Here is a 12319-nt window from a genome sequence, read left to right as displayed (position 1 = left end):
TATTGATTTAATGAAAGCCATATATCTCAGGAAAAGTAACAGTCTAACAAGGATATGGAAATTTGAAGGCTGAAAACCCACAGCCATTTCAAGTTGGGGGTATTGTCTCTTTTTAAATGAAGTAAAGAAAGTCGAGAAATAGCCAGCTGGAAATAGATAACATTTCTCCCCAGCTTTATGCCATGTAAGAGCTCACCTGTGTACTTTGTGGTGCATCCACTGATAGGCAACAGTCATCTCCAAGAAAACATCTCAGAACACAACAACAGTGTAATCTGTTATGGCAGCTAAAAAACCCATAAATAAACCTTCTGTCCTAAAGAAAACACAGTTTAACACATCCTCAATAAATAAAGAAAACAGGCTCAAACCCTTTAGCCTAGAACTATAAAATATCTTTGATGTGCTACCCAAAGTCTGTGTCATCATACTCAACTCCATTGCTATCAAGCCACTCTCTTACCTATTGTTACCTCAATTAATACAACTTGGTTAATTCTCAAACTGCTTTCAGCAAAATTACCAACTGAACCAAGATAAGGCAAAGCTAACAAGCCTTTCTTCAATATACTCAGGCATGCAGAGCTTGAAGCCTACAGCACAAATCCACAATGACCTGCCTGCCTGGCATCCATAAAAAAGAAAAAGACCAATTCTCTGAAGGAATCTGCTTCCCATGCTGGCCATTACCACAGGCAGTAGTAGTGCATATCATGACAGCATAAAGACAAGGAACAACACTTTCAGTGCTCAAAAGTGAAAATGTGTTCCAGATCAAATCAATATGAAAACAAACACTGAAGTTCTCATGCTTTGAAAACACAGAATCCCCAGATCACTTCCTGTTACAGCTCTTCTTACCAGCATTTTATCATTCTTATCTTCTCTTTATCTTCAACACCACCTCCTTTCCAGCTTGCTGGCATACAAGTCTCACCCTCCAGTCCCCTGCCTATTGCCCTTGAACAGGAGCAGCCTGCCAGAGTTCTTCTGAAATCACCTTCTACTGCGACTGCAGAGATTCAGTGTTCAGTGTCCACCCACCAGGCTGAAAACTGATGGTTGGTTTCAGGGTCCTGGTTCCCAAAGATACACAGCTCATCTGGAACTTGGACCAAATGCTGGTAAATGGCAACAAAGAAACTTCATACTCTCAAGATCTGCAAAGTTTAAGGATTTACAAAAGCAGCAGATTTCTACTTTCAATTCTCTTTTATTAACACATTCCATCCATTCCTCGTTTATGAAATTATGTGTGCACTGATGGCAAAAGAAAGTGACACATCATTACTGCAGATTTCCAAAAACCCAGATTCTTTTCAAGTCTTCAGAACAAAGCTAATGAAGAAAGGTGTACCTTTAGATAGCAGAGGATGAGCATTGCCTTGGCTGGAAAAACCCAAGATCTGATGGCTTTGAATTGAATGGTAGAAGTGAAATTGTAATGGATATTTGCTCCATAGCTATTAATTACAGAACAACAATGCTGTCCTTAAGCTAGAGAAAACAGGTAAGTTACTTTACATACGCATCAGATGAAAGATCCCATCACAGGCGTTAATGTGAGACAAGAAGGAATTTCCTAAGCCTTGTCCAGTGTGGGCTCCTTTCACAAGGCCAGCAATATCCACCACATTCAGAAATGCTGGAATTTTGCTGAAATATAAAATTAGAAGTTTTATTACTAACACATATTAGCCAAAATTTTTAGCACAGAAACAAATTCAGAACACTTTTTCTCTGGAACAAGTTAAACATCACAGTATGGAATGCATAAGACAAAATTCTCCCAATCCTGTATAAAACATCCATTCTCTAAGTTGTCTGTAAATATTTATGTAAAATTAAGTAAACTAGTTCTGAAGTGTGGAATCATACAGACAACTACACAATAATCAAGCAAGCTTGGAAAACTGAGGCATAAACATGTCATGTGTAATGCAGTTTTCACAGAACCAAAGGGATAAAACACAAAAGGCCATTGCATTCTGATATTGGACACCTCCAAGATCACTGTTTAGTTCAGTAGGTTATGTGACTTTCTCAAAAGACCTTTTTTTTTTTTTTAATAAAGTGCTGATTAAAATTCGCAATGCTCAGGGTTATGCAAACAATTTGGAAAAAAGGCAGATACGTTAAAATGGTATTACAATATAGACAGGGGTGATGTTTTCCACCACAGTGAACAGCAAAGGGTTAAGCAGACATGTTCACATGACATTTTATACAGCAACAATGGAATAGTCATTAAGTACAAATTAGCTGACAGAAAAAAGCTTTCATAGTTATGGGAAATTTATGAACTGCAAACCTTCTATCCTCCACAAACTCTCAACTTGTTAAAAAACAAATAACTTAATGGGCATTAAACTTCTCATGTACACGCTAAACCAGTTACTTCTCAAAATCCAGCTGAGTCAGGAAAAAACCCCAAGAAACCACTAAGACTCTGTGATAAGGTGTTGACTAACAGCACCTTCATATGCTCTATGCAAAGAACAACATCACCATGAACAGTGGCAGAGACAGAACCACACTGAAATGCTGCAAATCCCTCACTTGCAAAAGACCAGAAACTGCACACCACAGCCTGAAGATCTCCAGCTTGATGGCTCTAAAATAAATAGCTGGAAGAGTAGTTCATTCCCATCAAACACTTCATCACCACCATATTTCATTAGCACTGCGCTAGGACTAATAAAGCAGCTCACTATTTTAGTGGCAGTAAGTATAGCAGCAAACACCTAAACCCACAGCTTTCACACCCCCCAAGGAGAGGGATGTGACTGCCCCAAAGCCAGCATGAGCAAAAAGAGCTGATTTGGAAAGCAAGAGTGTTCTGTTCTATGATGAGTGTTCTTCAACACAGATTCAAATCCAAAGAAAAAAATTCTACGGTCTCCCTTAAGATGCCTTTTCCAAAGACCTACCTTTGTAGTGCTGCCTACAGACAGAAACAACCACAAAGGTGGGAATGAGGGCTAGGAATGACCTAGCCAGTAATCTTCAAGGCAGTATTACACTTTTGAAATCTTTACTGTCCACAGTCCAAACTAAGCTTTATTTTTATTAGTGTAACTGCTCGATGACAAAAACCTGAAAAAACAGATTTTTTTTCAAATACTGAAATATTTGAGAACATGATTGCTGTCAAATCTGAAACAGCAGGAAACTCCACCAGCAGGAAAATCACCCTTCTCATCACAATGCCTGGTATGGCAGTTATAGCCCAGATAGAAAAAAATGTAGTCATATTCTGAAAATAGATGCCAGTAAATATTAATGCATTAACCCAGTAACTCCTTTTGCCTGATACAAACAGAACTAACATACTTCAGAAGAAACTGCGGGGCAACCTCCCAGTCCTTGCTTTTTGATGCATAGCTACTCACTCAGAAGCAAGACTGAAAAATGCCACTCCTTAAAGCACTTCTCCATTGTCATTTTAAACTGTGTTTTAAGGAAAACAAAGGTGGTGTGAGAAATGTTCTGTGCTCCTCTCTCACCTTTCTGGTAGGATTAGCCTCCTGGCCAGCTATCAGAACAATTCACACTTTCACTACAAAGATACCACATTAGAGCAAGACAGATACCTTCATATGCAGATGGCCACTCTATCACCAGAACGACCCTCATTTGCTACACAATGGAAAGAAAACCCCAGCATATTTCTTTCACAGTTGAGTAACACAAGGAAGAGACCTTTGAAGTGTGTGGGGTTTCCAGAGTGCTTTCTCACCTTCACTTCGGGTACCACAAAGCTCACATTCCAAGTAAATTAAAACTATCCCCACTGGCAGACACCTTCCCGGGTCTAAATCTCTGTTTCATGGTACAAAGATAAATACACAGAAAAGCAGAAAAAGGCACAAGCGAGTCACACTAGCCTGTACTCTGAAGGACAAAGAGTAAACATTATGAAACTAAATAAACAGAGAACACTGCACAGAATGGGGGGAAAGTACCATATATCTTGAATATGGTTTATTGAAGACTTAATTGCATTTTGCTTTTTTTTCTCCACCTCTAAACAAATTAATTTCCATTTCTTAAGATTCATTAGTCAGCATTAGCATAATGTCACTGAACCTCAAATGATCATCAGGAACAGGTGGCATCAAGTGATCATTTGTACAAATCAGTGCAACATCAATCTACCATAAAGCATGTCACAAGGATTTATAATATGAAACAGAACACCAAACCCAGAAGTTATCTCTATATTTTAACCACAGATATAATGCTTGAGCAGGGATTTTTTACCTCACTTTGAAAATCAGTAGCATTGAGTTTGTATTAGTGTACTGCCTTCACTGCACAAGCAACCACACAGTTAAGAGCACAAGACTCACTAGGCCAGACAAAGTACAGTTTTGCAGTCGGGTGGTTAGGGCATTTTCAGGAATAAAAGGCTCATGCATCCATAGGGTTACATATTCCATAGAAAAGGGAAATTCTTCTTCCTTTCTGAAAATTCATACACCTTAAGTAAGAGTCATCTGTTACCACTCACAAATGACCTGAAGTAAAAGCAGCAACATAGAAAGAGAATGTGTATATTGTGACAATCTCTTCGAGAGCCATTCAACTCTCAGTCTGTCCTCACTGCGATTTCTGGCTCATTTCCAAACAGAACAGTTTGGAACTCCCTCTTACAGGAGACTGTACTCCCTACTACAACTCCCACGATCTATCTTGCAAGCAGTTTTGACCAATGTAAGCAGAATCCCTCACTGTGCAGTTAAAGGAATCTGCTTCCAAAGATCTAGGTCCTGCAGATGAATCCTGGTCATTTCTATGCAAGAATGATTTCATTAATAGCATTTTATCCACAGTACTGACAAACAAGACTTGAACCTAACAGCACATGAACCAGAAGTGAAAAATCTGCTAATTAAATTGTACTTATATGAATTATAACAAGGTAAGAGATACAATGTGGATTATAACATGTACTCTGTGTCCTGTACATACCAAATACCTGCATTCTCAAACTATTCAGTAGGTTATTACACCAAGAAAATACAACTTATTAAATTTTGCCTTCTCCCATCAGGCAGAAAAGATGGCTCAAAGTCACCATTACTTAAGATTTTTCATTCACTGCTGGCAAATAAGCAATGCTAGAACACACATCACAGCCCAGGTGATTTACACAGGCTCAGAACAAACTGAAAAGCAGGCAAACTCAGTAACATCTAACGAAAAAGAACATTAACAATAGGATATAGTTACCAATTTCCAGTAATTTTCTGTAAAAATATGGAGTTCTTTCATAGATGCTGATATGTTAAGAGTTCCAGCCTGCTAAGTTAATGATCTCTCACTTTGAAACTACAGGGGGTCTCCATTTACATAAATGCTCTTCTTAAACACAGACTAAGTCCCACATGATGTCCCTCAGAAAGTCCCACTGCTGATCTGGTTTCTACAAAATGCTTTCCAGCAACCAATTACATAATTTTGACTTTAAAACTTTATCATGTAACTGAGCATGCTATCCTACAATGAGTTCAAGGGAACTTTATTTAATATTGCAGAGGACTTTCATGATCTATATAGAAATGGGATTTACTCAGATTTAGTTCAGTAACCCTCACTTGAGCACTAAAGATCTAAATGAATGAATTTTACCAACCTGCAATGCAACAAAATATATCAAAGCAATCTGCTGACAAAAAAGACAGAGATCCTGAAGTATAATGGACAGTGCTAAAGTTGAAGAGGGGTAGTTCCAATTAAGATATTATCCTTTGAGATGATCAAAACTACTTTAAGTTTGAAAAGAACATCCAAGATAGATTAAAAATAGTCCAGGTGGAAGAGAAATGTTTATGGTTGCAATAAGCTTTGTGTTTGTGAACACTTGTGCAAGGCAACTCACAGGTGCAAACAAGGAATGAAACAAACAACTTTTTAAGTACTTTGATTCATCCCTTCTCTTGACACACTCCTGCTTATAATCTCATTTGATTTTAAGCAAGGGAGGAAGCAGAAACATAAGACTTTAAAATCACCTTTTTATAAATATTTCAGACAGGCTGATTCCTATCAGCCAATGCAGTTGTTGGGTGTGATTACTTACAGTTAGGCCGTAGGTTAATTACCTTAGGCTTAAAGTGGCTCTTCCTGAGTACTTCTTTTAGTTAGCCATGCAGCTTAAAGCAGAAAAAACCGCAAATAATTGTGGTGAGGACACTACTGGGGCAGAAAATAAATGAAATAAAGAGGAAATTGCAGTTTCCTCTACTACCTTAGTGAAAACCATTTTGAAGCTGGAGTCCAGTGTCACCTGAGGCACATCTCCTGGTCAGGCACAGCACACTACAACTGTGGCAACAGGCTGGGTGACCCATGGGCTAAGAGGGGCGGGTACATACATCCAGAGGCTTTCAAGCTATTTTTGAGTTAGGACACAAATCAGTGTTCAAATTACATGAGTCTGATATACTAAAAATTAGTTCTAATTTTAAGGTGATTAAGCAGCATTTTAATTAAATACAGAACAAAAAATATGCAAGAAAATAGCTTCATTAAGTTACTAAAATTCAGATGCACTATACACACAAGTCTTTTTTTTTTTGTGTGTGTGTGTGTAATAAACACAAGGTGTCCCATAAAATATTAATTGCAGTTAACAGAGCAACTCTTTCTGACTTCCATGCCATAATTTTCATGTTGGGAGTTACTTGTTGAGATGAAAACCATATCTTTTCCGTTACAGAATTAGCAGACCTCATCCTCTGCTACCTACTTAGTATTCATAGATAGGTGGGGGAAATACACCTTTCTGCTTTAGCTCCTGCTAAAGTGAATCAGTCTACACAAGATACTCTCTTTCCAGTTACTAAACAGGAACTAATCCAATCATTAGTCTGTAAAACCCTGCTTGAAAGTACATGTACTGTGGTAACAGGGGTAGAAGGATAACAAAATAAAGTGTCAGCTATCTCCTTTCTGAGAAAGCTACATCCGGGCACAATGTAACAAGCGACTTTTCACTGAATATTGTATGAAATTTATAACAAATAAGTAATTTAAATACATAATTAAGTTAGTAACATAATATAAACAAATACCTTAAAAAAACAAGCATTCAGAATTGTGTTCAATACATTAAGATTTGTTTTTTAGTATCCACAGTTTCATTCACACCAAGCAAGCAGTAGTAACATTAAAGCTCTGAGGAATCATCTGTATCATTTGACAACATAGAGCTTTTACTACAAGTTCTTAGAGCCCACCTTCTGTGTACAGTCTATATCATTCAACTTATTTATTGTCAACAGCCACATACATCCTATGCTGCAGAAAGAAAAAAAGCACAAATTACAAGTTCTGCCAGTATAGCTCGATCTATTAAGTATAGATTTACCTGAAGTCTCTAAATTTTTGCCTATGTGATTTCACTTACAAACATTTACATTTCAAATTAATACCAGACAGCTTTTTGCATGGGCTTGTTAACAAGTCAACAGCTCACCAGTCCCAACCAAGCTGGGGCTCTCCTCTTTTGGACAGAAGAATGCATCTTCAAGCAACAAACAGTACCTGAAGACCCCAACTCTTCCTCCAACGGCAGGACAGCCACTCACTCATACCCCTGAGTCTGCCAGGGCAATGCTCCTGGCAGTAGCGTCAGACTGGCTGCAGCAGAGCAATCCCAGCTGAGTGGGACAGACAGCAATTGTCAGCCCACCCCTGTCCCTCTCCCCTCTCCTGGCCCACAGCAGGCACCAATGCAAGATCACTTTGTCCTGTCACACATTATTTCAGTTAAGACTAAGTCACCCCTTTTTTCTTTCCCCCATCTCCCAACAATGACTGCAGTTCCCTGAAGATCAAGTGTAACATATGGGGAATAAAAACCCGAGTGCTTTAAATTTTGAAAGACAAAATCTTGAGGCTAGACAAGAGTCCAATTTAAAGAGAATTCATGTTTATAAACACTCTGTGTGCACAGATGGATTACATCTACTAATCCAAACAAGTAGAAAATTACCACAGAACATATTACATAAAGATGAAGAACAAAATCAGGACTATACAGAGAAATTAAGACATTCAAATTACAATTCAGTAGCCTATCTTGGTGACTACAGCCTTCTTTTCATCAGTTAGTCTCAGGCAGACAAGCAAAAACAGTCCAGTAAGCTACCTCAGTCAAGTGTCCTACTGGACTATCACTAATTATCTCTGTTTTATTACTGTTACGGTGAAATACAAAAATCACATAAGCAGCATAAGTGAACTCAGGAGCTATAACTATCCACTAATGCCCACATCCATTAACTTTAAGTAACAAATGTCTGTACAAAGTCAAAAGACCATTCAAATAAAAGCTGATTATCCAGCATATTATCAAACTCAGTACATCTACTGAATACAGACTCAAAAATATACTTTTTTCATTAATATTTTAGATTAATGAAAATTAATTCATTAATTTCATTAAAATTAATGAAAATTAATGATGAGGGGGGAGGTAGGGAAGGAGAATTTGCTAGTCAGGGAACACACATACAAGTATTTACAATCTTAGCACTCTCTGTAAAGATTGATGGCAAAGGTAGGGTGAGGGGAGAGCTAATAACCTCGTGGTCACTTCAACTATTAATTTGGGAGCAGCCATTCATAACTAACTGAGAAGAAAAAGGGATTACTGACATGGCCAAAGCAGTACTAATAGTACAAGTCGGGAAAAAACTGTCAACAAAACTTAAAAGCCACACCATTATCTCTGCACAGTCAACAGGCTGAAAGCTCTGTCTAATTCAGCAGTTTTGTTTTCAAGATCCATGGAGTAACAATCATGCTAAACACTGACTTGAGCAGGAAAAACAAGATAACATGTTAAAACAATCCACCTAAACAAACAGCTTCATATTAATGCAGTCATTTAAAAACTGCACAATAGTTATAGACGGAAACAGCTCGCTTAGACCTGAAAATTATGTCAGAAAATGGATTTTTGATTAGCAACTAATCAATCTTCTTTAACTGTGGATAAGATCTGGCTCTAAAACTGAGGCCCAAGAGTTGAAAAGAAAGCACACACCTGCATGCTAGTTTGCCCTATGATTTATGTACACTCACTTGATTCAAGATACCTCCACAAGTAACTGCAAACTAAAATTGGTTACGTTTCTGTCTTCTGAAAGCACCTTAAATTTTGCTGTTCAAGCAAAAAAAAAATGTTGCCACATTGAAGATACACAGCAGATTACAGTCAATAGCAAAAAAAAATGATGCAACAAAATTAATACACTCTAAGAATAATGAAAGAATCAGAAAAGATGTAGTATAGGAATATCCTTGGATATAGCATAGAACAAGTAGCAGAACCTATTAAAAGGAGAAAAAAATTGAGGACAGAAAAGACTGCCCATAAAACTTACTGCCAAATAACTGAGGATGCAGGGATAATGATGGATATTTGTTTATTTACCTATAGCCCATAAAATATTCTGAATGTTTCAAAGTATAGGGTAGAAATCTTTCAAATGAGCAACCTTATGACAAGTTAGGTATGTCCACTGTTTATTTTCCAAATCTCTTCAGAAGATCCTCCAAGTCACCTGGGAGCAAGCACCTTTGAAGACAGGAACACCAAGCACCAAATGGTGCTGAGCAATGACTGAGAGCTCCTACATTTATCATTCTTATACAATAAAGGTCATGTTGAGGGTATGGGAAAGGTATAATCCAGGTAGACATATAATTTCACACTCTAAAACAAATGTAAATAATAAATTTCTAGACATTACAGTTGCATTAAACTCTTACGAAAAGTTTTGGTTCAGTAATACTATTTCAGCTGCCTAACTGAAGAAAAATATTAAGAATTACCTTGGAGGTTTGTGATACTGGCATAGGAAGTCAAATCTGTCATCTGGCACAGGCACTCGACTCTCGTTTGGATCGATGGTACAGAAAGGAAAATTCTCCGCTGCCGCTTGACTCTTTGTCAACACATTGAAAAATGTTGATTTCCTATAAATAACATACAAACATTCTGAAAGTAGTGCAACTGAAAAGCATTTAAAAGTACTGGATTAAACCACATCTTATTCTAACCCAAAGTGATACTGAGCTTTCCATTTAGTTCAACAGCAGTGACCATTCCACTGATTCCAGCAGAAGACACATGCATCTGGAATGCCTCACTGAAACCCAGTGATGTTTACCTCTCTTCCATACCCTTTAAAATTCCCCTAAGTAAGTATATTGCACACGTTAGGAAAAAAAAAATTAAGTCAAAAGCAGCCCTATTGACTATTTCTCACTTTCTTCAAGGGAGACACCTGTAAGGACACTTGAAACTTTTTTTTGACAAGTTTTGCTATGACTCACTCTTTCCACAAGTACATTGATCCTTCAGATTTATTTACATTGTAACACAATTTCAGTATCTAAGCAATAAAAGTCAACAATGAAAAGAGAAAAAAAAAAAGTGGCACAGAAAGCAAACCACATCAGTTAATCAATTACAAATAATCTTTTGTACATACAAAGATACAATTATACTTTTCCAAACTATTTCATTCTTGTTAAAATATCAGGGGAAACAAGCCTACAAGCACTCTACCAGGGAGGAAAAAAAGAGAACACTTTCTCTTAAACCAAATAACAGACTACTTTGTTAGCCGACATTCATTAAGCCAAAAGAGCAGTTCTTGATTTATTAACTCCCAAATCTTCTACAATAAATATTCAGGTTGTCGTGTTTTTTCAGAGCTGCTCTGCATACAGTCAACATGCTCAAAAGTCACTAACAATTTTCTTTGAAAGTTACATCATAACATAATTCAAAATGCTATTTATCCCTATTGACACGCAGTACAATGCTACAGCTAATTATTTCCTTTGAGTACATCTTAGCTACACCTTGAAAAATTAAATAAATGATAATGAAAACATAAGAAAGCAATGCTTCCAGCTTTAAAACATCCACAAAAGTTTGCACTCTAATTTGTTAAAGATTTAAAGATTGAGGATGCTGAAATCTTCTCTTAGTAAATAGGATATAATAAATTAATACCAGAAAGTTTCACATGTATATCAGCCAGGTAATCAACTCATTCTCCTGTTCAAGTACAGCTCCCGTGAGGAGCCATAACAACTACAGATGAGAAGCATGACAGAAGTCGATCATTAACATTCCATCATCTCTTCCAAACTGTCACTTAGGCTTGTCTCACTACAAACTCTGAAGAAGTTTCAAGAAAGAAAGTCCTCTTCACTGCTAATGACACAGAATAATTAACCCCTTTCTGTGCACATCATCCCAAAATATAAAAGGAATTTGTTGTGCAAGTGTGCCTAATATTTGCATGAAAATATGCATTACACATACGCAACAGTCAAAGTAAGGAAATGCAAAGGACATAGTGTTTTATAATACGCAGCCATTACTAAGACTTATCCTTTCTTTGAACCCTTCATTATCATCTTGTCCAGACTCGTACACACCTGCCTATCGCTGCCAATTTTGCGTCGCTCCACCTGCAAGTATTTCCAGCTACAGATGGAAGTCCATCACTGAGCAACAAGACTTGCGTCCCTCAGCTCGTATCCGCATCCGTCTGCACCCAGAGAGCGCCTCAGGCCCTGCCCGGAGCAGCAGCAACCGCGGGGAGAGCGAGGAGCCCCCCGCCCGGCCCCGAACACCTACCCCACGTTCGGCAGCCCGACGATCCCGATCTTCAGGGACGTCCCGAACCTTCCGATAATCGGGTGCGACTTAACCCCGTCGCCTCCCTTTTTCGGGGGCATCTGCAAACACAGAGGAGGGCACACTGAGCTCCCCGCGACACCCCCGCGCACCCTCCACTCCCCGTCCCCTCCCGGCACGGCGCAGCGGCCCAGCCGGGGCCTCCGCCTCCGGGAAGCCGAGCAGAGACACCCGCGCGGCGGCGGCGGCGGGGGGCGCGGTGCCGGCCGGAGCCGTGCGGAGCTCCTGGCGGCCGGCCGGGGCCGGGAGCGCGGGGCGGGCCGAGGCTGCGGCTCACCTCGGTGCGGAGCCGCCGCGGAGCAGCAGCGCCAGCGGCCCTCGCACGCGGACGCGCCGGCGGAAGGGGCGGCGCCGCCGGGGGGAAAGGTCGCGCGGGGCAGGAGGGGCGGAGGCCCGGCCACGCCCCGGCAGTGACAGCGCGGCCCCGCACCGGCCCCGGCCCGCCGCGGAGCGCCAAGGGCCCGCGGGAACGCTGGGGATCAGCGAGGTTGGAAAAGACCTCTGAGATCATCCAGTCCAACCTATGACTGAACACCACCTTGTTACCGAGACCATAGCACTGAGCGCCACATCCAAGTCTTTCCT

The 12319-nt window shown here is 39.6% G+C and overlaps 1 protein-coding gene across 3 annotated transcripts in view; it reads right to left on the bottom strand.

The window, feature by feature from the left end:
- OLA1 (Obg like ATPase 1) overlaps window positions 1-12086 on the bottom strand; it is a 94245-nt gene extending 82159 nt beyond the window's left edge. Inside the window, exons 1-4 of one of the 3 annotated variants that reach the window (XM_066322794.1) lie at window positions 12012-12086; window positions 11675-11775; window positions 9850-9993; window positions 1529-1656 (exon numbers count right to left, since the gene is read on the bottom strand). In XM_066322794.1, the coding sequence (XP_066178891.1) occupies window positions 1529-1656; window positions 9850-9993; window positions 11675-11775 (373 nt within the window). In that variant the 5' untranslated portion in view covers window positions 12012-12086. Of the gene's footprint in view, window positions 1-1528; window positions 1657-7244; window positions 7277-9849; window positions 9994-10353; window positions 10386-11674; window positions 11776-12011 lie in introns of those variants that run through there. The other 2 variants (XM_066322795.1, XM_066322796.1) reach the window with 2 other exon arrangements.
- Between the last annotated feature and the right edge of the window lie 233 nt (window positions 12087-12319).

The sequence above is a fragment of the Sylvia atricapilla genome, chromosome 7, assembly GCF_009819655.1.
Source record: "Sylvia atricapilla isolate bSylAtr1 chromosome 7, bSylAtr1.pri, whole genome shotgun sequence".
NCBI classification, from domain to species: Eukaryota; Metazoa; Chordata; class Aves; order Passeriformes; family Sylviidae; genus Sylvia; species Sylvia atricapilla.
This window is presented reverse-complemented; position numbering and strand designations above follow the sequence as displayed.